The sequence below is a fragment of the Semicossyphus pulcher genome, unplaced genomic scaffold (genome assembly GCF_022749685.1).
Source record: "Semicossyphus pulcher isolate SPU_LCO1_2020_fin unplaced genomic scaffold, fSemPul1.0.p SCAF_23, whole genome shotgun sequence".
NCBI lineage: Eukaryota > Metazoa > Chordata > Actinopteri > Labriformes > Labridae > Semicossyphus > Semicossyphus pulcher.
This window is the reverse complement of record NW_027211697.1, coordinates 7,104,559-7,128,589: the sequence shown is the minus strand read 5'-3', so window position 1 is coordinate 7,128,589 and position 24,031 is coordinate 7,104,559. Positions and strand designations below refer to the sequence as shown.

At 39.4% G+C, this 24,031-nt stretch overlaps 1 protein-coding gene and 1 pseudogene across 1 annotated transcript; both read right to left on the bottom strand.

The window, feature by feature from the left end:
- Window positions 1-802: 802 nt before the first annotated feature.
- LOC138603126 (myosin heavy chain, fast skeletal muscle) lies at window positions 803-11,224 on the bottom strand. The gene is made up of 39 exons (XM_069674802.1): window positions 11,021-11,224; window positions 10,619-10,762; window positions 10,373-10,529; window positions 10,249-10,276; window positions 10,054-10,159; window positions 9,880-9,972; window positions 9,729-9,792; window positions 9,545-9,643; window positions 9,352-9,455; window positions 9,138-9,276; window positions 8,562-8,680; window positions 8,332-8,481; window positions 8,080-8,250; window positions 7,681-7,987; window positions 7,472-7,545; window positions 7,290-7,377; window positions 7,090-7,207; window positions 6,870-6,993; window positions 6,648-6,784; window positions 6,289-6,544; window positions 5,893-6,135; window positions 5,628-5,804; window positions 5,356-5,501; window positions 5,169-5,259; window positions 4,685-5,074; window positions 4,440-4,566; window positions 4,041-4,159; window positions 3,516-3,712; window positions 3,219-3,402; window positions 2,958-3,123; window positions 2,738-2,862; window positions 2,306-2,614; window positions 2,013-2,216; window positions 1,800-1,925; window positions 1,525-1,695; window positions 1,333-1,437; window positions 1,136-1,231; window positions 925-1,056; window positions 803-823 (listed from the first exon to the last, which is right to left on the bottom strand). The coding sequence occupies exons 1-39, from the start codon at window positions 11,222-11,224 to the stop codon at window positions 803-805; spliced, it is 5,811 nt and encodes a 1,936-aa protein (XP_069530903.1).
- A 672-nt stretch (window positions 11,225-11,896) lies between these two features.
- Window positions 11,897-21,663, bottom strand: LOC138603217 (myosin heavy chain, fast skeletal muscle-like; annotated as a pseudogene).
- Window positions 21,664-24,031: the final 2,368 nt, after the last annotated feature.

Genomic DNA, 24,031 nt, shown 5'->3' with positions numbered 1-24,031 from the left:
GCTACTTATCCAAAGAGAATTTGTAGCAAATATGGAATTAAACCCTGTACTCTGACAAACTATGACAAACCTTAACCCAAATTAGACCTGATTGCCAATTCATGTTTGCTCTTCATAAGTGAAACATAAGTTAGTTGAGCCTGGAGCGTGCTTGTGAAGTTTTACGTGATTACAACATTGGACACAACTGTTTTCAATAAATTATTGGTGTGTCTCAACAACAACTTACGATCAAAAAGAGGTCTAACATTTGTCCTTAATTACAATTGCAGCAATCATTTTAGTCACAATTTGGCTTGGTTTGGTCTTGACACACCGTCCTCATAACGGGGCGACGGTGGCTCAGTGGTAGAGCTGGTCGTCTATCAATCGGAAGGCTGGGGGGGTCAATCCCTGACTGCTACAGTCACATGGCGAAGTGTCCTTGGGCAAGACGATGAACCCCAAATTGCTCCCGGTGGCATCGCCATCAGGTATGAATAGGCATAGATCTGATTGGAGCACTTAGTGTGTGAATGAGTGAATGTGACATGTTGTGTAAAAGCAGCTTTGAGTGAGCAAGACTAGAAAAAGCGACTAAAAAAGCGCTATATAAGTGCAACATTTACCATTCTAATACAGTTTAATGTAACTGTTTGAAAAGCTAATTTGGTTCATTAAGATTGAAATTGAAAAACAGGAAGTAAAAAGAAAACAACACCAGAAAAATGTTGATCATTTATTAATAAGATTTACAGAAGAACATTCTCAGTGGCCCATATTGTATGAGCTCAGTTTGAATGCCTCAGCTTGATCTTGTATCTCATTCAGCAGAGTCACTTCCCTGAAAGACAGAGAGATGATTAGTCATTTCAGGCAGTAGTTGTAGATATGCATCATGACAAGATGTGGGTAATCCTTCGGAAGTCAGTTTGTGTAAGTTACCTTTCCAACATCACGGCTCTTGGCTCTCAGCTTGTTGACTTGGGACTCGGCAATGTCAGCACGCTCCTGAGCTTCCTCCAGCTCATGCTGAACCTTTCTGTGCCTGGACATGTGAGTGTTGGCCTGTTCCTCCTGTGAAGGGTTTAGGGTTTTATAAATTAACTTGTTGATGGTTTGTTACTGATTTGTAATATTTGTGTGGTTCACTTACAGCCTCCTCAGCTTGTCTCTTGTAAGCCTTGACTTTGAGCTGCAGCTTGTCCACCAGATCCTGAAGTCTTCCCACATTCTTCTTGTCCTCCTCAGTCTGTAAATATATGGTCACTTATTGGATGGTAAATTACAAGTACCTAGAAAAAGCCACAAGAACTTAAGACTTATGGTCCTTTTAAGCAAAATGAAATTTACCTGGTAGGTCAGCTCCTTGACTCTCCTCTCATATTTCCGGACACCTTTAATAGCATCAGCTCCACGTCTCTGCTCGGCTTCAACTTCAGTCTCCAGCTCACGCACCTGCACCATGATGATAAATAATTAGTGTTTTATACATGGATTTGAGCTCAGGTAAAGAAGCTTTTGAAAAAGCTTTACTGGTCATACCCTGGACTCCAGTTTCTGGAGCTGCTTCTTGCCACCCTTCATGGCGAGGTTCTCAGCCTCATCCAGACGGTGCTGCAGGTCCTTGACTGTGACCTCCAGGTTCTTCTTCATCCTCTCCAGATGAGCACTGGTGTCCTGCTCCTTCTTTAGCTCCTCAGCCATCATGGCAGCCTGTGATTTGAAAAAAGTCTCTTACTTGTAGTCTATAAGTTATCTAACACTATTGGTGCATAGACCATTAACAGAACATAGGTGAGTTAGAGATGAAAGCTCACATCAGTGATAGCCTTTTTGGCTTTCTCCTCAGCATTTCTGGCCTCCTGTACTGAATCATCCACCTCACCCTGAACTTGGACAAGGTCAGACTCCAGCTTCTTCTTGGTGTTAAGAAGGCTGGTGTTCTAAATGAAAAAGAACAACAATGTTTAATATGATTGTATAATCTATTATCAAAATACTCCTTTAATGTTAATTAAAAGAAAACACACCTGAGAGTGAAGCAGTCCGACACGCTCACTGGCATCAACCAGCTCCTGCTCAGCCACTTTGCGTCCTCTCTCTGTCTGCTCCAGAGCAACTCTCAGCTCCTCAATCTCAGCCAGCATGAGGCCATTTCTGCGATCCACCATGGCAACCTGCTCCTTCATGTCTTCCTGTCCTCTGAGAGCATCATCAAGGTGCAGTTGGGCATCCTGACAACATAAACAATAAAGAGCTAATCTTAACTTTCTTTACCCACAAACAGATTTTTTCTTTTCTTTTAGGAGTTAAACAAGCTCACCTTGAGCTGTCCCTGGACATTCCTCAGTTGTTTCTGGGCCTCAGCAGCCTGCCTGTTGGCATGGCTCAACTGAACCTCCATCTCATTCAGATCTCCCTCCATCTTCTTCTTAACTCTCAGGGCATCATTCCTGCTCCTAACCTCAGAATCGAGAGTGCTCTGCATGGAGTCCATCACCCTCTGGCTGTTCCTCTTGATCTGCTCCATCTCCTCGTCCTTCTCTGCCATCTTCCTGTCAACCTCACTTTTGATCTGGTTGAGCTCAAGCTGAACACGGAGGATCTTGGACTCTTCATGCTCCAGTGTACCCTGCAAGAAAAGTCAGCCAAGTATTTCTATGAACCAAATTGACTTTTGTTATTATAACATATTTGAATTTAGTTAAACAACTAACTACACAGAGCACTGTTAAATTAATGTAAAAGATAATACCTCTGCTTCCTCAAGGGCAGTCTGAATTTCAACTTTCTCACTCTCGACAGCCTTCTTGGCTTTTTCGAGTTCATGGATGCTTTTGCCAGTCTCCCCAATCTGTTCAGTCAGATCTGAGATCTCCTCTACAGATTATTACAAGAAAGATATACATTGTTAGATTCTTAAAAACTCCTGATCAATTATTATTTGCCTTAAATGTAGATAGCAGTTCACATACGCTGCAGGTTCTTGTTCTCTCTTTTCATGGTCTCCAGTTGATCCAGAGCCTCCTCGTAAGAGTTCTTCATCTTGAACAGTTCAGTGCTGAGAGAGCGAGACTCCTTCTGAGCTCCCTCCAGCTCTGCCTGGCTCTCCTCATACTTCTGTTTCCATTCTGCCAGGACCTAGAATAAAACAGATAAATAAATATGTTACTATAATAGATTTGTGTTCAATACTGGTCTTGCTTCTTGTTTGGCTTTCCCTTAGAACCACAAACCTTATCAAAGTTCCTCTGCTTCTTGTCAAGGTTGGCAGCCAGAGCATTAGCTCTCTCCACATCAATCATGAGGTCCTCCACCTCACCCTGCAGCCTCTGCTTGGTCTTCTCCAGAGAGGCACACTTTGAGTTCACAGCCTCAATGGATTCCTCTGCATCCTGCAGACGCTGGGCAAGCTTTTTCCTGCAGTGTGGAGGGACTTGTGAATTTAACTGTGCAAAATGTGTATGGTGTTTTGATGATAACTTAAAAATGCATCTTTTTATGCAAAAACTTTTTTTATTGATTTTATGTACTTTGCCTCCTCCAACTCCTCAGTGCGCTGGATAGCATCAGTCTCATATTTGGATCTCCACTGAGCCACCTCACTGTTGGCCTTGGACATTCCTCTCTGCAGCTCAGCCTTAGCCTCCTGCTCCTCCTCAAACTGCTCTCTGAGCAGATCACAGTCATGGCGGGCGGACTGAACAGCGTGGGCCAGGGCGTTCTTGGCCTATAAAGTCATAACATGGAAGTCCTAATTAATTAACTTAAATAAATGCATAAAACACAGAACATCTTTTCTTGAACAAACTGCCCAATTTTCCAGTTTGGATAATGAAAAAGTAAATTCATTTTGTTATCTTAACTGAGAAAAATAAATTTGCATTTTAATATTTGATCAATTTAGTCTGGGTATAAATTTAGCTTGCAATAAGTTTACCATGTCAGGGAACTTAGAAGATGTATGATGTTCATTGTATAGATCTACATTTCATCCACATTTTGCCCAAGCATAAGAACACATTATAAACTAGACAGCGCAATATAAGCTCCTGTACCTTCACTTCCTCCTCAATGTGTCTCTTCAGCTCTTCAATCTGCTGAGTGTAGGCCTGTTTGCCTCTGGTGAGCTGGGAAATAAGTGCTTCCTTCTCCTCAACCTGGCGAGTAAACTCACCTGATATAATGAGAGTAATAATATGATAAGGATGGACTCTTACATACCAGAAAAATAGCTTAACAACACACAAGTAAGAGACTAATCTTGAGAATGGACTAAATAAAATACATAACAGGTAAGAAAACAAATGTAACATGTCATTTGAATAACTATACCTATACAAATGAAAGTGTATCCATTTAAACACACAATCAGTATTTTTGAATAACTCAGGTGAACTTAAAAAAAAGGCCCTAATATATGTAATACTACAAATTACACATATTTGGATACACACCATTCTCAGTTTGCAGTCTCGCTCTCTGTGCACTCAGATCATTTAGCTGGCGAACATTCTCGTCGTTTTTAGACTTGATTTCACTTAATTGGTCTTCAAGTGTTCGGCACATTTTCTCCAGATTGGCCTGTAAATAACATGTAAATGAAATGGCTGTAATGCATGAAACATGGAACTGTTCTGTAGATGAGGTTCTGAATTTATTATCAAATTATATTATTTGCTTATTTGTTCATAGTGCATACCTTAACTTTGGCAACAGCCTCCATGTTGCTGGAGAGGTCATCAATCTCCATCTTGTACTCGCTCTTCTCCTTCTCCAGCTTCTGCTTGACACGCTGGAGGTTGTCGATCTGCTCACCCAGCTCTGCAACACTGTCGGCCTGCTTCTTGCGGAGAGCTGCTGCAGTAGCTTCATGCTGCAGGGTGGACTCTTCAAGATCACGACGCAGCTTCTGGAACTCAGCCTCGCGCTTCTTGTTCATCTCAATCTGAGCAGCAGTTGCTCCACCAGCTTCCTCAAGCCTCTCACTGATCTCCTCAAGCTCCCTGGAGAGGTCAGCCCTCTGCTTCTCCACCTTAGCCCGAGCTGCCCTCTCAGCCTCAATCTCCTCTTCCAGCTCTTCAATACGAGCCTAGATTTGATGATAGTTGTATCAAAAAAGCCGATTACCATGAGCATGATTTTTTTTATTTCACTGACTTAAATATCACCCTGGAATACTGTACCTGGAGCTCCTTGATCTTCTTCTGGAGCTGAGCACCAAGAGACTGTTCATCTTCAATCTTGCTGAGGAGCTGGCTGGTCTCAAAGTCTTTCCTAGATGTGTAAAACAAGAATTGTTACATTGCTGGTTTTCTGATAATTTGTATGTGAAAGTGGAAATTCCATCAATGTATATATTTTTTAACTTACTTCTTGAGTTTTTCTTCAGATTGCTGCTTGTCATTCTCCAGATCCATTATGGATTCCTGGGCCAGTTTCAGATCTCCTTCAAGCTTCCTCTTGGCTCTCTCAAGGTCCATGCGGAGCTTCTTCTCTTGCTCCAGTGATCCCTCAAGCTGTCATATCAGAGTAAATGATGATGTTGAATTGATGCATTCAAAGAAAGCGTAGAGAGAGAGCATAACTATCAAGAATCATTCATGTTATAACGGGGCACAACCACGAAAAAGTTGTTTTCTTACATCATCCACTTGCTGTTCTAGCTTTGTCTTGGCCTTGGTCAGAGTGTTGACTTTGTCTTCCTCTGCCTGGAGATCATCCAGCGTCTGCTGGTGGGCCTCTTGGAGGGCTTTCTTCTCTTTCGTTAACTTGGCAATAGTCTCATCTTGAGATGCCATCTCCTCTGTCAGGTTTTTCACCTTGAAAAGGAACGATTGTTATGCTTTCAATTTAACTTAAAATCTTTAAGCATCAATATGTATCAGTTTATATTAACTTGTGTTAAACCTTGTTTTCTGTGGCGTGTTTCTCCTTCTCCACTTTAGCCAAGGTCAGCTCCAAGTCGTCAATGTCTTTCTTCAGCTCAGAGCATTCATCCTCCAGTTTCCTCTTCTTGGCAGTCAGCTCAGCATTCATTTCTTCTTCATCCTCCAGTCTCTCAGTTGTCTCTTTGAGTTTGGCTTCGAGCTGGATCTTGCTCTTAATGAGCCCTTCACACCTTTCCTCAGCATCAGAGAGGTTTTCACTTTCCTATAGTTTGAACATACATACAATAATATTTTGATTGAAAATATTTTTAAAATGTTTTCATGAATTGATTTGCTAATGCAAAACTTCAGATTGAAGAACATGTAACTGGTTCTATTTAAATAAAACAAGATGCTGCTTTTGCATTCTACTCACAGATGCTACTTGCAGTTGCAGGTCATTCTTTTCCTGCAGCAGAGAAACCATCTTCTCCTCAAGTTCCTTCTTCTTGGCCAGAGCAGTAGCCAGGTCTGTTTGCATCTTGCCATAGTTCTCTTTCATCTGAGCCAGCTCCTTCTCAGTCTCAGCACTCTTCAAGAGAGGCTTGATCTTGAAGTACAGATGCATCCATGGCCAGTTCTTCACATTCATGAATGATCGGACGTTGTACTGGATGGTGAAGATTGCATCTCTAATAACATAACATTACATAGTGTATAAATATACTGTAGCATCTATTTTAACATCAAACTGGAATTTAAGAGGCAATTCAGTATACTTAATGAGAATCCTACCTTCTTTCCATCATTTTAACAAACTCTTTTCTCATTAGGTATCCTCTGCAGAGAGCCTGAGTCATGGTCACCAGCTCAGCCAGTTTCTCATCTCTCATTTCCTCCAGGGTACCCAGCAGACCAGCTTTGAAGAACACCTATGTTGTTTCATTAAACAAAACCTTTAGTAAACTTACATACAACACAAACACCACAAAAGTAATGTAGTCTACTACAATGAACCTTTGTGTGTCCAAACTTGTACTGGGTGTGGTCCACATCAATGGAGCCCAGCAGCTTCTCTGAAGCTTTCTTGTTGTCAATGAACTGTCCCTCAGGGATGACACTGGCATTCAATACTTTGTATCTACAAGAGAAAATTAAGTTGTAACTTACATGTACCCTACCCTCTGCCCTGTGTTTAACATCATAATCGCTTGTATTACTTGTACTGAAAAGTTACCTCTGCTTAAAGTCACCGTAGAGGATTCTGCTGGGGAAGCCCTTTCTGCAGATTCTGATGCCTTCCAGCACACCGTTACACCTCAGCTGGTGGATGACCAAGTGGTTCTCCATACGACCTGTGCATTATACAATAAGTCAGTGTAAAAGGCAAAGGAAGTAATTTTAAGGGGAAAAAAGACAAACACTAGAATACCAAACCTGGGGTCTTAGTTTCATTTGGAATCAGACAGCGCACAAAATGAGGATGAGTACTCCTCAAGTTGGTCATCAGCTTGCCCAAGTTCTCCTGGGAGGGAAAATGTTATCATTTAAAACAGAGGTTAAAAACATGACGAATCAGGTTATATTGGGTCTTCAATTTTAATGGACATTAAACATACCCTGAACAGAGCAGACACCGTCTGGAAGGAACCACCCTTCTTCTTTCCACCACCCTTCTTGCCACCAGCACTGTCTGTTTTGTAAATTAAGTGACAGCAATTCATAAACTCTTTATTCTTTGTTCAGGTTCATTTCCATAAGAAAACTACATCCTTTAATTAATAAATAACTGAATTGCCATGCAGGAGTTACAGTATTAGCTTCTCACCATCAGATGAAGAATGGGTTGCATATAGCATGGCCAGCAGTTTGTTTGCAGACTTCTGGTAAAGCTGAACGACTGAGTCGTTCAGAGGGTCCTTGTTCTTGTCCAGCCAGCCAGTGATATTGTAGTCCACTGTACCAGCATAGTGAACCAGGGAGAAGTGAGCTTCAGCCTTGCCCTTTGCGGGCTTTGGCTTCTCAAAGGCCTTGGTCTTGCCAAGATGCTGATCGTGCAGCTTGTTCTTGAAAGACATGTCTGTAGCCTTGGGGAACATGCACTCCTCTTCAAGGATGGAGAAGATGCCCATTGGCTAAAGGAAAAATGTGTTACATTCAAAAGAATCAATGATTTAGCAGGTAGTAAGAAAACAGAATTCATTTTTACAAGACAGATTTGACGTACCTTCTCAATAAGCTCAATGCAGGCAGCCAAGTCCATACCAAAGTCAATGAACTCCCAATCAATGCCTTCTTTCTTGTACTCCTCTTGCTCCAGGACGAACATGTGGTGGTTGAAGAACTGTTGCAGTTTCTCATTGGTGAAGTTGATGCAGAGTTGCTCCAAGCTGTTAAACTGTATTGCAGAAAAATATTTAATTTTAAGGCAATATAGGATTGAATTCTAAAATTGCTCAGATATTTTTCAGCAACTCACATCAAAGATCTCAAAGCCAGCAATATCCAAGACTCCAATGAAGAACTGTCTTGGCTGCCTTGTGTCCAGCATCTCATTGATACGGATGACCATCCACAAGAACATTTTCTCATAGACCGACTTGCAGAGAGCACTGACAGCATTGTTGACCTAGAAATAAGGATATCTGTGAGATAATTCTTAGAATGATATGATTATATCAAAATGCAAATGTGTCAATTTTTTTTTACCTGTGGCACGGTCTGACCTTTGGTCACCATCTCATTTCCGACCTTGACTCTTGGGTAGCACAAAGCTTTCAGCATATCAGCTGAGTTCAGGCCCATGAGGTAGGCAATTTTATCAGCCTCTGATTGTACAAAAAAAATGTTCAGTATACAAAACAATGTTAACATAATGAAATGAGAATGTTCACTTCAAGATTACTGTATGTAGAAAGCCTTTTTGGTTATAGTTACAGCTTGTGGCTGCTTTTTCTCTTCATATATACAATTAGTCTGCTTAAAATATGCCATCGTCATGATTGATGCACCTGCATTTTTTGGCAGAGGGAGATGTCCTCTGTCATCTCATGTTGCTTTGAAAATTCACACATCATCCTGACTGCCAGATTGCCTTTGTAGCAGAGAGATGTGAACTGGCATTCATTAATCATAACCCACTTTTGTAGGAATGTGATGAAGTTTTTAGATTCTTGCTGTGTAAGTTTATGCCCAAAAGTTTTGAGGTGAGGTGCTTGATCTTTTGTTTACCTGGTTAATAGGCTCAATGCAATTTGATGTGATATAGCACTTAAAAACAATTACCTTCAGTGCCATCAGGTTCACCCTGTTCCTCACGCTGCTTTTGCTTGAACTTCATGTTCCCATGATGCATCACGGCACCAGTCAGCTTGTAAATGGCAACCTTTTCTTCACCAGTGAAGCCCAAGATGTCAATAGCAGTCTGCAAAACATGCAAAGTAAAACGTTATAATAAAACATTCACCTGCTCTAAATCTACAAACTACTATAAACTTACATCAGTTGCAATGAACTCCTCTATGTCATTGATGCTTTTGACAGTGATTTCACCCTGACTGATCATATGGTAGTCATAGGGGTTGGTGGTGATTAAAAGGGCCTCTGGAAGAAATAAGAGGGAATGTATAAGTTGAAAAACACTATATACATTTTTTTTTACCAAATTATTTTATCATTGTCTACAAACATACCTATGAGCTCAGGCTTGTGGCCAGTCATCAGCTGATAGAAGATATGATAGCTCCTCTCAGCAGACAACTGGAAGGTGACACGTGATTTCTCCAGCAGATCTGTGAGTATTGGGAAGATATAAAGATCAAAAATGAGCCAATGATACCACCCACAAAAAAATAGAAAAAAAGATATATAACTTACATGTTTCAATATCAGCTGAGGCCAGCTTGCCACTAGAGCCAAAGTGGATTCTGATGAATTTACCCTAAATATTGACCAAAAAATGTCAGTTTGAGGCCTAGTAACAAAAACATAAGAAAGTTATGTGAAGGTCCATTATATGAATACATACAAAGCGAGAGGAGTTGTCATTCCTCACAGTCTTGGCATTACCATACGCCTCTAGTAGAGGGTTGGCTGCAATGATTTGATCCTCCAGCGAACCCTACAATGAGACATAACGCTGTATGAAGTTATTCAACAACAATCAATAGTTGAGAAGATTTTAAGCAGACACAAATGTCACCTGTATTTTTCCAGTTTCTGCTTTCTTAGATCCAGCCACTGCAATTGTTGCAAAGTACTGGATGACACGTTTGGTGTTGACAGTCTTTCCTGCACCGGATTCTCCACTTTGGAATTAAAACATAATCTTTACTTACTTTGATGATAAGTCATGAAGGTCCTAGAAAATTGTATCGACAAGTTGTATTGTACTCACGTGATAAGGACAGACTGGTTCTCACGATCTGAAATATTAGCATACATATTTAAGTTAAAGCGTTTGCTGACATCCTTGTTTGTCCCATCAGCTCAAATCAAGTTTTTGATTACTTTGAACGTACCAGTGAGCATGAACTGATAGGCATTGTCAGAGATGGAGAAGATGTGGGGTGGTGCCTCAATTCTCTTTTTGCCTCTGTATGCATTAACAACCTTGGAATCGTACACAGGAAGCCACTTGTAGGGATTCACGACGACACAGAACAACCCAGAGTAGGTCTGTGGCACAAAAGGAAGAAACATTATCACATTTGATGCACAGGCTTTACAGACACAAACAAATCCTCAATTATAAGATTTAACCTTACGTAGATCATCCATGATGCAAAACGCTCTTTGAGGTTAAACAGCACAGCGGGCTCATTGAGGTGAGTCATCATAGCCATGTCTTCAATTTTATCATACTTGGGAGGGTTCATAGGATGGATGTCCTCCTCTTTCACAGTGTTAGTCTGAATAGGATATGCAAGAAAGAAAACATACAATTACTATTATTGATGTGGTCATAATTTCTCTTTTTGTGTTTTGATATGTGGCGCATCCTCTATTACTGAAAGAGTCTGTAAAGTAAAAAAAACACATTATCCTCTGTAAAGTAAAAAAAAACACATTATCCTCTGTAAAGTAAAAACAAACACGCATTAGAACTTTGATCGGTTTGTCCGTCTGTCATAAGTGTATTTGAGTTTCATTCTAGCTATTAAACTTACCTTTCCTGTCACCGTATCAACTGTGGCTTTGCCCCCCTCTCGTTTAACGAGTTTCCCCTTGACATACATCTCTTCGGGATCAGTCACAAAGAAGGCGGTTTTGGCATCAAATGGAGCAGTCTGCGCCTCAATCCTCTCCTTCTCTGGTTTCCGGAGGAAAATGGCCGCTGGGCCATAGGCCTCCATCTCTGCGTCTGTGCTCATGATGGCACCTTAAGTGACTGAAAATAAAGAGAGGTCAAACAATACTAAACTTCTCTAGTTTTTGTTTTGATACATGTTAACACGCTGTTGGTAGGCAGGTGAGGTGTGTATTCTCTTATGTACCTTCTTTGGTCCAAACAGTAGATGGTGTACAGTCAGGTCTGCTCTTTAGATCCTGTTTAAAAGTGGTCAAGGATGAGTCACAAAATCTATAGAAAAAATATTTTAAATCTCTAAAATATTTGCATATTGTTAACTATACATTTGCATCACATAATGACCACCCAGTGGAAATATATAGTGTGAGGAATGGAAACAATTAATTTAGGTTTTAAGCACTGTTAATTTAATTATATTTAATTGTGCTTTATTCAGGTCCCATTGGGCTACAAATTCTTCAATTACATGGAGTCCACACGAACAATACACAAAACAACAAATAGGAAGTTGTAAAAGAGATGCCTATACCTTTACCAAAGTGGCATACAAATCTTACATGTTGCAGGTGAACAGTTCATCCATTACTTACATAATACCGATCAACTAAAGAGGATGTACTTACCTGAGTTGGAAGCCTACCAGTTATTGACAGAGTCCCAAGACGCCTCTTTTATAGAGGGAGGACTGTCTCCTCAGTAGGTGTGCCCTGCTCAGTTTGGTCATGCATTCTTGTCATGTTGCCGCTAAGCCAGTGACATTGACATTTACATTGATTGATATGGCCTTGTACTCGCATTTGTTGCAGTAGGTATTTTCCGTGTACCCAACCTGAATGGTCAAAAAGCATAGTACAAGTAACGTGATTTAAAACAATCTGTTTACTTGAAGAGTGACTTTTGGTCCATATTTTCCATCCATTTGTTAACATAAATAAATGTCTTTATCATATGACTGACAATGACAAGCTATTGCCTTATATAGCTATTTATACATGGGCATACAATACACTTGATACTTGAAGGATTGATGTTGTTTGTGTGGATACATTCAAAGTCATATATAATATAATAGATTATATCACTATTGTGATTATAATCGTGAATACTCTTAATCAAGTTAATCAGTGTAAAATATGGAGGTATGGATTTATTAAAAAGCAATTTTTTTTCCATGTTTGGAGAAGCATCCAAATGTCACTGGTGTACTTTTGCAGGACATGTGGGGTCAGAGCCTGTCTGTTCAGTGTCACAGATATATAAATATTTTTGCACCTTAAGATTTATGGCTCATACTTTTTCTGTATGAAAATCACAATTTGAAAGACATGGATGCAACTTTGTACTTTATACAAAAATAATATATTAGTATTTAATGTTGGCCTACTTTTATTGCTATCTATTATCAAACATCAGATATCACTCAGTAATTGGCAGGACATTTGTTTAGCTCAGATTTGTATACTTGTGTTTGTACACTTGAAAATCTATACTTTTCATTAACAGTCAGATCTGTCAGCTACTTGTTTCAATAATAAAATGTAATCTCCTTAATGATCTTCAATGATCTTCCTGCAGTATATTATGGCACACACAGGCCATTTTGGAGAAGCATGTAAATGTCACTGGTATACTGTTGCAGAGCAACCACACATCTCGGATGTCTGAAATAAAATTGAGGCTGAGCGCCATTCCATAAAAGCTGAGGAGGGATTACATATCGCCTTGGAATGGAGTGGACGAACAGTTGCCATCTAGGCAGGGATAAGACCCAAAATAAGTCATGTGCCAATAAACAAGATGTTAGAGATTCCAGACCTGTAATAGTACCATGAATGAAACGTGTATTAGTGTAAGATAAAATGAAAATGTGTCATAACAGAGGGAAGATACATTTCCATTCAACTTTTTCTAAATCAATTTTTACAATGACTAGTTGGATTGAAGTGTTATTGAGTTGTATATTTACCTAGCTGTCTGTGTGTCAGAAAAGGAAATGACCTTGAGAAATGCCATCTATGCAACCTCAATAGGTAGGTGGGCTATTGTGCAAGCATGTGTTGTGCACAAGCCGTCCGAGCAAGGTCAAGGGTCTTCAATAATTTTCAGCTAGCCTGAATAGCAAATGTCAAGCATGCTGTCAAAGGTCCTCAGTCGTTGTTTTAGTCAGCTTGTTTGACGGAAGCTTTGGTGTAGTTAAACACATCAGATGCTATTTTTGTACAACGTTAGTTAAGGATATTGTTGATTAATTATAGTTTACTAATTTCTCTCATTCTGCATGTACATACAAAGATAAATCTGTCCTTTCATTACATTCACCTAGCAGCAAATTGCTCATTTTCTTAAGCTAAAAGTTTGCTGCAGTTGTCTTGTATATGTATGAGCTATGTCACCTTGGAAAAGAGAATGTTGTGCATGCAGGGCCCATTATTGTAGTGTCTCATCTGTGGTGACAACATGCACCAGGTGATTTAAGTTGCATTTTCAGTGGTCACATCCCAAACTAAATATGACATTCAATTAGATCTGTTATAACTTGCTGGGGGTTATACATTTCTTAAAGTATAAAGAACAGAATAAAACAGTTTCACTATGTAAATCTGACCTGCTTTATTGCAGCACTATGGTGCTATGTTATAGTTTGTTACAGTTTTATAGGGAGCATTACTTTATTGTTTATTTGCAATTTAGCCTAGTTGATGGGGATACTTTATAGTTGCCTCTTACTACAATACCAACATTTTAATGACATTTGGATTGCAATTAACATTTAGGCTAATAAGCTACACCACTCACAGCAAAAAATACATTAAAGGTTTTAATGCAGCATGTGCTACAAGAGATAGGAACATTTTCTTTTAGGTGAAGAGAAGACAGACCGTCCTGCTTAACCTTCTCCTTTGTATGTCCTTGAGTCTGTCAGATGCTTATAGATGAGTCTCTGCACAAGGCCCTTGAACTGAAATATAACATGCCAAATACGTCTGGTGAGGAGGAGCCTGAGAGGGTTTAAAAGAGTCCTCCATGACTGGCAAGTAACACTTAGATACCCAAAGGTTGTGTTGGTTAAGCTCCCTCTGTTTTTCTTTGTTTTATTTAGTATTTTCATGTTTTATGTTTTCAGAAAGAAGGGCAAAGATAGAACAAGGGATGATGTCCAGTGTGGTTAATTTTTAAGGTTGATTTGTCAGTATTTATGCAGTTGACAGCCATTTCTTTACTTGCTCCCTTATCTTACATACAAAGTGTGGTGGGGAACTGGGATTTTTCTCTGATCCCTTACCCATTGTGTTTGCCAGTGCCAAGACACTTAAACAGAATTTCTGGAATAAATTGAAGCAGCTCTAACTAAAACTCCGTAACAACTGTGTTATGAGATAGATTGATGAGAAATTATAAAAAATTATTATTATTCACATACCATTTTTAGCAAACCTCAGTCATTTCAATCATTAAAGACATAAACAGCTGTGTTGAACTGTCTTTGTTATTTTAAACATCGAATTGTCTTTACAGCCAACCCCTCCGTGCCAAATACCCTACAGTTGCTAATAAGCATAACAAAGCTCAAGTCAGCTCCTAAAAATATCTTAGTGAACAAATGGACAACAGTGCAGGGCACTCCACATAAATAGCATCTGCCTCCAACAACACCTGTGCTTCCTACGCAGACTGCCAGGGTTAAGCGCCACAAGAGCCACCCATTCATTTATCCTGCTTGTGACATCATTTTACCTATTGTATACAGTATAAAGTTGCATCCCTGTCTTTAAAATTGTGATTTTGTATTATGGATACTACTATATTCTATATGGAAACCTTTGCAAAAACCCCCGAAAAAAACCAAACATCCGAAAGCAAGAATTATGATGGGATTTAGCTACACTTGCTCACATCCTGTTGGGTAAAAACAATTGCACTTGTTTCATGCAGTTGAGTCTTGTTACATTTTAAATAAGCCACTCAGCACTATGTTTATTAATGGTCCTGTTGGCAACACCCAGGTATAGACAAACATTTAGAGGGCTATTACAATTCCTATTAATTGACTGTGGCCTCTTGGAACAGAGCACTGAGCAGTCTGGCCAAGAAAGAAGCCACAGGAGAGACGGCTTCAGCATTTGGATTCTTGCAATGGCTTTGAGCTTATTGTCATACCATAACAGTAAATGTCTCAATGTTAAAAGTGTCAATGACTCAATGCTAAAGCCCAATATAATCTCTATGGGGTCCCATTATCTCAGACAATACCTTGACAAATCATTAAAAAGTTTTACATTCTTTTTAAGTGATATATGGTCGTTTAGTTTACCTTTAATTCTAGCGCGTTTACTAATTATTACATAACTGACGGGTCGCGGTAAAATCTGCCATTAATATACGAGTAGGCGTCACTATCAGACGTTCCGTCACTATCTGAATACCTTGAACTGGAAATTTTTTTTAGAAGAACGCCTGATATAACATTTAAACGGAGATTAACGATACTGTTTGTGGCCATTAACTTTCAGAAGTCAGTGTTGTATTAGACAAAATCTCCTCCGTTTACTTGCACTTAGTAGTAGTTTTTTGAACTAGCTAAATTATATAGCATATTCTGGCATTTTTGAACAGCAGATATTTTGCTGTCCAGGTGCGAGAAGGTTGGATTGAACGCCTGTAAATAGTAGGAATAATAGTAATAATAGGTCAGTGGTGGCTTAATACCAGACCTTTATTTTTATTTCCTGAGAAAAATGACATAATTATGTACAACTGTTAATTAGGATAGCTAACTTAAACACTGCACCTGCTAGTTTGGGGTTTATCTGCTTATCTTTACAGTTGACTTCTTGTTGGCCATTATGTGTTCCTTCTTGGTCATAGTGTAATACCTTTGAGTTAATCTCTGGATCAATTCAAGATGTCAAATGAAAGAATGACCAGAAATTTTAGACTGAAAAAGGAACACATTCTTACTTACATTGCCATTCTCCCACTTAAATTGCGATGCTTCTACAAACAGTCAGTACTCTTTTTTTGTTGTTTTTAACCAAATTGCATTGTAAATAGTACCATGAGCTGTTCCTGGCTGTCGGTTGTGTGTGAGCCTTTGTGGCCTGTCAGCTGGAATTACTCCATCTCATTCAAGTCTCCCTCCATCTTCTTTTTAACCCTCAGGGCATCATTCCTGCTCCTGACTTCAGTGATTGTTGCTTTTATCTAATTCCTCATGCAGGCTGTCTGGGGAAATGACAGGCTAGTAAATTGTGTTTTGTGGTCTGCTAGAACTAGAAGTAGCATAGTGAGCAATATTTGTCTGAATTTATTATTAAGCTATAGTATATATACGATACGATACGATACGATACACTTTATTGTCCCTTTAAGGAAATTCGTCTTGGACTCCAATGTAAAATTGTAATATTATTATTGTCAACCGCAGAATGAAAAGATACCCCTCCATCGTCATGGCTCTTGGCTCTCAGCTTGTTAACCAAGTACTGAGAGATGTCAGCGGTGCGTTCCCTGTGTTTCATCCAGCTCATGCCGGACCTTCCTGAGCCTAGCCCTTGACATGTGAGTGTTGGCCGTCTCCTTCTCTTAAGTGCTTAGGGTTATATGAACTTAGTTAGAAGACATTTAATAGTGAAAATGTGATTACAACTTTGATTGATGAGTCAATTTAATGTAGTTGGTCTTGCAAAGCCAGACTTCGCACTGGACTGTACCAGAGCATGAAAGACACCTGGCTGAACCCATCATAATTCTGCACTAAGGTGAAAAACACTGGATTGTTTACATTTCTTTAAACAGTTTTACTATTATTGCATGTAAAAAATAGTGTGTATATATAATATATTTTATTTTTTTCAAAAAATAAGAAATCACTGGTTACTAAAAACATTGCATGGATGTCATGGGACATTTTTAGCTGTTCCACAATGTGTTAGACTGACTCAGCACCACTTAAAGAAGCGAGTAATTTGAATAATCTTTATCAAAATGTTACAGTTTGAAAGATTTCAGCAGTTGGTTCATATTTATGAACTCTGAACAGGATTCTGTTGTGGTCTCTTACTCAATTCAAAATTTTGAATCAATGAAAGTTGTGAATATATCAGCACCATGCAGTAGATCTTAATAGTTCTGATCCTAAATGTAAGATTCCAGTCTTTACATATTTGTAAAATGTTTGTCAAGAAATTATTACCTTTCCAACATCACAGCTCTTAGCTCTCATCTTGTTGACCTGGGACTCAGCAATGTCGGCACGCTCCTGAGCTTCCTCCAGCTCATGCTGAACCTTTCTTAACCTGAACATTTGAGTGTTGGCCTGCTCCTCCTGTAAAATGGGAATTATATTGACTTAGTCATGAGACAGTAACGGTGGTATTATTTATTCCCAATTAGGTGATTGGTCATATCATTGTAATCACCTTAGTGCTGTCAAAATTGGCCCAAAATGATGTTCGATTATTCCTTTTAAAAAAACTCAAAGGTTCGAACTGTTCGAATTTCTATTTTTTGCGCAATAAGAGGACATACCAATACAATGAGACAAACTTACTTGCAAAGATATATTTATTTAAACATAAACATGCCTTTTAACACCTTGTAAAGTAAACAAATAAAATAATTAGGTTTCAGTACTACTGTAGAGCAGACATTCAGCGCTCCGAGGTATATTTATTTTAACATAAACATGTCTTTTGAAAAAGTTTACGTACCTATACCTGTCTGTTATGCTGGGGGTGAAAATCTCTCTCTGGGCTGGGATTTGAATTCTCTGCCATCATTACCACGTGCCACACGGTTGTTGTATCAGCTCGTTTCAGATAGACTCAACGTATAAAGTGACTTTGTGTGCATTCAAAGATGCGTCGTAACCAAGAGAGTGCTGCTCGCAAGGACTCGAATCTTTCACATCGATTATACATTTTAGTACTGCGTTTTTTATTTAAAAACAATTACCTGGTAGGTCAGCTCCTTCACTCTCCTCTCATAATTGCGGACTCCATTAACAACATCAGTTCCACATCTTTGCTCAGCTTCAACTTCAGCTTCCAGCTCACGCAACTTCAATGTGAATATAGATAATTGATCAAAATTTTAAAATAGAAGTAATAGAGTTTTGAAAACAAAAATGTGCACTCCTGAGATCTCCACTCAGGAAACCAGACCAACGAACCCCACACCTTAGCTGTAGCAACAGCCTCCATGTTGCTGGAGAGGTCATCAATCTCCATCTTGTACTCGCTCTTCTCCTTCTCCAGCTTCTGCTTGACATGCACAGCTCTGCAACACTGGTCAGTCTGCTTCTTGCGGAGAATTGCAGTAGCTTCATGTTGCAGGGTGGACTCCTCAAGATCATGACGCAGCTTCTGGAACTCGGCCTCACGCTTCTTGTTCATCTCAATCTGAGCAGCCATTGCTCCACCAGCTTCCTCAAGCCTCTCACTGATCTGCTCAAGCTCCCTGGAGAGTTCAGCACTAGCCCTCTCAGCCTTAATCTCTTCTTCCTAACCTAACATTATAAAGCATTGTCTTTCAATATACTTACTGGTTTACTGATTTGCATGTATCTAATATACATGGTGACATTAGAGTTCCTTGAACATTCCTAGTGAACATTTGCACATGGATCTAGAAATCCTGACTGCTAGAGTTACTTACCTTCTCAATAAGCTCAATGCAGGCAGCCAAATCCATACCGAAGTCAATGAACTCCCAATCAATGCCTTCTTTCTTGTACTCCTCTTGCTCCAGGACGAACATGTGGTGGTTGAAAAACTGCAATTTCTCATTGGTGAAGTTGATGCAGAGTTGCTCCAAGCTGTTACAGAAATACGGGTGACCATCCACAAGAACATTTTCTCATAGATTGACTTGCACAGAGCACTGACAGCATTGTTGACCTAGAAATAAGGATTAAGCACAGAATTTGTCAGAATAATATTTTCATATAAAAAGGCTAATCTTTGTTTTTCAAATATTAAATCTTTTCATTACATGTGGCACGGTCTTTGGTCACCATCTCATTTCCGACCTTGACTCTTGGGTAGCACAGAGCTTTCAGCATATCAGCTGAGTTCAGGCCCAGGAGGTAGGCGATTTTATCAGCCTCTGACAGAGAGAAACCCAACAAGTACTTTCGAAACATTAACTTCTGTGGTATTTAAAAAAGCATAAAATTTGCATCTTAAGAATATTTTTTTCTTCCAGTTACTACCCTCAGTGCCGTCAGGTTCAGCCTGCTCCTCACGCTGCTTCAGCATGAATTGTTACCATGATGCATCACAACACCAGTCAGCTTGTAGATCTTCTCCTCAGCACTGAAGCCCTTTCTGTCAATAGCGGTCTGCATTATACAGAAGAGAAATGTATATTCATAAATTAAACTTTTGTTTTTCATCAATATGTATATTAGTAAGGCTGCACGGTGGTGCAGTGGTTAACGCAGTTGCCTCACAGCTAGATCACCGGTTCAAACCCCTGTTTGGGCAAGGTGGGCCTTTATGTGCGGAGTTTGCATGTTCTCCTCATGCATGCGTGGGTTCCCTCCGGGGTCTCTGGCTTCCTCCCACAGTCCAAAGACATGCTTGTAAGGTTAATTGGTGACTCTAAATTGCCCACACACCCATGTGGGTGTGAGTGCGAAAGGTTGTCTGTCTCTGTGTGTCAGCCCTGTGATTGACTGGTGACCAGTCCAGGGTGTACCCCGCCCTTCGCCCAATGACAGCCGGGATAAGCTCCAGCCCCCCTGAACAGGATGGATGTATATTGATATTAGGATGATCATTGGGTGGTCATAGGGGTTGGTGGCTATCAGAAAAGCCTCTGAAAAAAACAAACCTAAAACTAATTTTCCTGGGGTATTTTTTCTAGTATTGTTATGTTTGAAAGTTTAAATTGTCTAACATACCCAAGGTCTCAGGCTTGTGGCCAGTCTTCAGCTGATAAAAGATATGGTAGCTCCTTTCAGCAGACAACTGGAAGGTTACAAGAAACTTCTCAAGTAGATCTACAGGTAACAAATTGATTGGAGACTGTAGAATTATGTCATTAAAACACAACACTGTTAATATTTAAAGCCAGCCTTCTTTCCTTTACTTTACTTCTAACCAAAGAGATAGCAAGTATCTATTCATTCCTTTTCTTTACGCTTTTATACAGCATATGGTTGACTGAAACTGGAATATATTCCAAAATATACATATACAATATACAACACAATAGCACAGCACAATATATTGCACAAAACTCCCCATCAAACCCAGACTTAACGGTGGTCTCTTTAATCCTTATGGCAGGAGGTGCTGCCAGACCAACAGATGGCAGTCAGTTACCGTGGGAATGTAAATATCATGTTCTAGCTGTACAGTATATTACACTGACAGTAAAAACACTATACCCATGCTTAAACTCTACAAAACAATAAGTCTTCTTAAACTTAAACTGTATTACCATATCCTAAGTATAAAAACCCAAAGATGTCAAATGTTATACATCAGATGTCTAACATAACATACAAACTTACATGTTTCAATATCAACCGAAGCCAGTTTCCCAGAAGAGCCAAAGTGGATCCTGATGAATTTACCTTAAACAGTCACATCCTTATCAGTGTAATATTTAATAAGGGACCAATGAGAACAAGTCTAAGAATGTTCAGTGGATGTAATCACTTAGAAAACGAGAGGAGTTATCATTCCTCACAGTCTTGGCATTACCATAAGCCTCCAGCAGAGGCTGCAACAATTTGGTCCTTAAGGGAGCCCTGCAAGAGTAGTAACACAAGCATTTTACCTGGTGTAGCATCAGCCTTCTTACCTCCTATAGCAGCAATTTGTACAAAGTACTGGACGACACGCTTGGTGTTGACAGTCTTTCTGGCACCAGATTCTCCACTGGTGTATAGGAGACACATTATTAACTTTCTGCTTCATTATCATCAGGTTTATAAACATATGGCATCTCACGATCTGAAATAAACACATGCTTCACAAGTCCATTCTTCTTTCAATAATCCGACTATAAATCATTCTTCCCTGTAAGTAAACATTTTTACACAAGTGACATCGGTCTTACCAGTGAGATGAAGAAGATGTGGGGTGGTGCCTCAATTCTCTTCTTGCCTCTGTATGCTGCTACACAAACATCATACTCGGAAGGCAATTGTAGGGATTCACGACAAAACAGAACAACCTAGAGTAGGTCTTTAAAAATAGAAAATAATAGTCTAACACTTCCATATAACCATCCATTCATCCATCCATTAACTATACCGCTTATCCTGTTCAGGGTCGCGGGGAGCTGGAACCTATTCCAGCTGTCATTGGGCGAAAGCCGGGGTACACCCTGAACTGGTCGCCAGTCAATCACAGGGCTGACACATAGAGACAGAAAATCTTTCGCACTCACACCTATGGGCAATTTAGAGTCACCAATTAACCTTACAAGAATGTCTTTGGGCTGTGGGAGGAAGCCGGAGACCCCAGAGGGAATCCACGCATACATGGGGAGAACATGCAAACTCTGAACAGAAAGGCCCGGGGTGTGAACCAGTGACCTTCTAGCTGTGAGGCAACAGCGCTAACCACTGCACCACCGTGCAGCTGCATACTTGGGGGCGGCTGTGGCTCAGTGGTAGAATCGGTTGTCTTTCAATCGGGAGGTCGGAGGTTCGATCCGTGGGCAAGACACTGAACCCGAAATTGCTCCCGCTGGCATAGCCAACAATGAATGTGATAACTGATTGAGCACTTGGGCACTTTACGTAGCAACCATTGCCATCAGTGTATGTATGTGTGTGTGAATGGGTGAATGTGATTTGTAGTGTAAAAGAAGCTTTGAGTGGTTGCAAAGCCTAGAAAAGCGCTATATAAGTGCAGTCCATTTAGTAGTATTATGTACATATTCAATTGCACTGTAAAGAATAATCTTACATAGATGCATAACAACTTTGAGGTTGTACAAAACAGATGGCTCATTCAAGTGGGTTCAAATGGATGTCATCCTGTTTTACAGTGACAGTCTGAATAAGAAATAGACTTAAAAGGTTTAGGAGAGATTAAAGGGACAGTTCATATATCGCTTAAATAGCTAGTTGCCATGGACTATTACAGTTGGACACTTTCAGTGGAATAGATGGACAAATATTTATGTTTCAAAAGTCGTAATTAGTGTAATTAGTCACCTACCTTTCTGTCTTAATGGTGGCTTTGAATTTACCCCAACCGATGCAAACAGAAATTCCTTGGTATTCCGTGTATGTCAAGATGCTGCAAAACAAGTTTAAGGTACAGAAATTGATAAGCAAAGTTATTGAAAAGTAAAACATTGTAGCAGCATCTTTCAAACTGACTGTGTTAAAGTATAATATTGTCAAAAATGTCGACTGCACTCACCCGTCTGTAAAGCCAGCTTCATGATGTGTACAAATACACACCTAGTAAAGTGGTTAATTAGTTGTATCCAAAAGTTTATCTCTCACTTTACCCCATAGATTATTATTTTTTTAAACTATATTTTATCCTCATTCTTGATCCATATCACAAATACCTGATTTATCTGTCTCAAAATAAATACTTTGTAACTCAATCTTTAAAATGTTAATATTACTCATTGTTGTTACTCATTAGTTACAGATGACTCTACTTGTTTGTTGCACTCATAAGTACTGAGCACAACAGTAATTGTATGAAGTGTATGAAGTGGTAAATTGCTGAAGTGTGCTGCATCATTTGTGGATTATTTGTTCAAATAAACCTAGAGAATGAAACAAATTGACACTCCCTTTGTGTATAGTAGACACCTGTGTCCTATTACTTTGGACATCACAGCGAGTAATGAGTTTTAAATTTGGAGAAGCACTGAAATGTCACTGGTGTTTAGTTACAGGATATACCAATCTCAGATATCCAAAATGAAATTCAGGCTGATCTTCTTTCCATCAACGCAGGTCAAGTATTAAATATCTCTTGGGAACAGATTTTAAGAAGGATAGCCAACTTAGATAATTTAATACAAGATTAATGTTCCTCACATGACATTAATGTTTTGCTCAGGTAAAAGAAAGGATGCAGTTTTTCTGTAGAATAGTTTTAAATACTGAATGACTCACTGACAAATTATTTGATAAATGCAAAATTTTGGATCATTTCAATAAACAACTTACATTTGCACGTTTTGCACATACTTGGCTTGTTATTTGCCATCTTACCAGCAGATCACAAGGTATTACCATGGTCAAAAATAAATCTAGCTAAGAGCAAGGGAGGGAGCAGCGATTCATATTTGGCTTGCAGAGAAGGATATATTTATAGGACACATTAAGATATTTTGTTAAGACTATATCCAAGTTTAAAGGGATTCATCTTCTCAAATAATCTTTTCATTTCTTAATAAATGTATTTCAAAAAAGTATATATGTGTAGGGAAGGTACAGTTTTTGATAGGGGGTTATTAAGTACAATAGCCTATATTGCATATGTTCGTTGTAGTCGTAGTTGTTGTAGGATCAGGTAGAATTGCTGGAAATGTGCTGAGGTGCCGCATAGCAATTGGCAGGAGCCACAACCAAAACAGGAAATGACTGACTTGCTTCACTTGATCTTACCCCTGGTATTTACATCAGGTTTGTTACAGATAGTGGAGTCAGATGTGATTTCTTAAATCTATCTAACACCTGGTTGTTGATGTCTGTGCATATTGGGTACTGGTTGTTGTTCCTTTTACCGAAAAGGATGCAATATCAGCGTAGTTTGCTGTAAAGATAGTTCATTGTCAGTGGAGATGGTGAGAGGAATATAACAAAATGTTTGTGAGTTGTGGTTGTAATGTGCCTGGTGTGGACATGATGCTAGAGTGCTACTGGCCAGTGCAA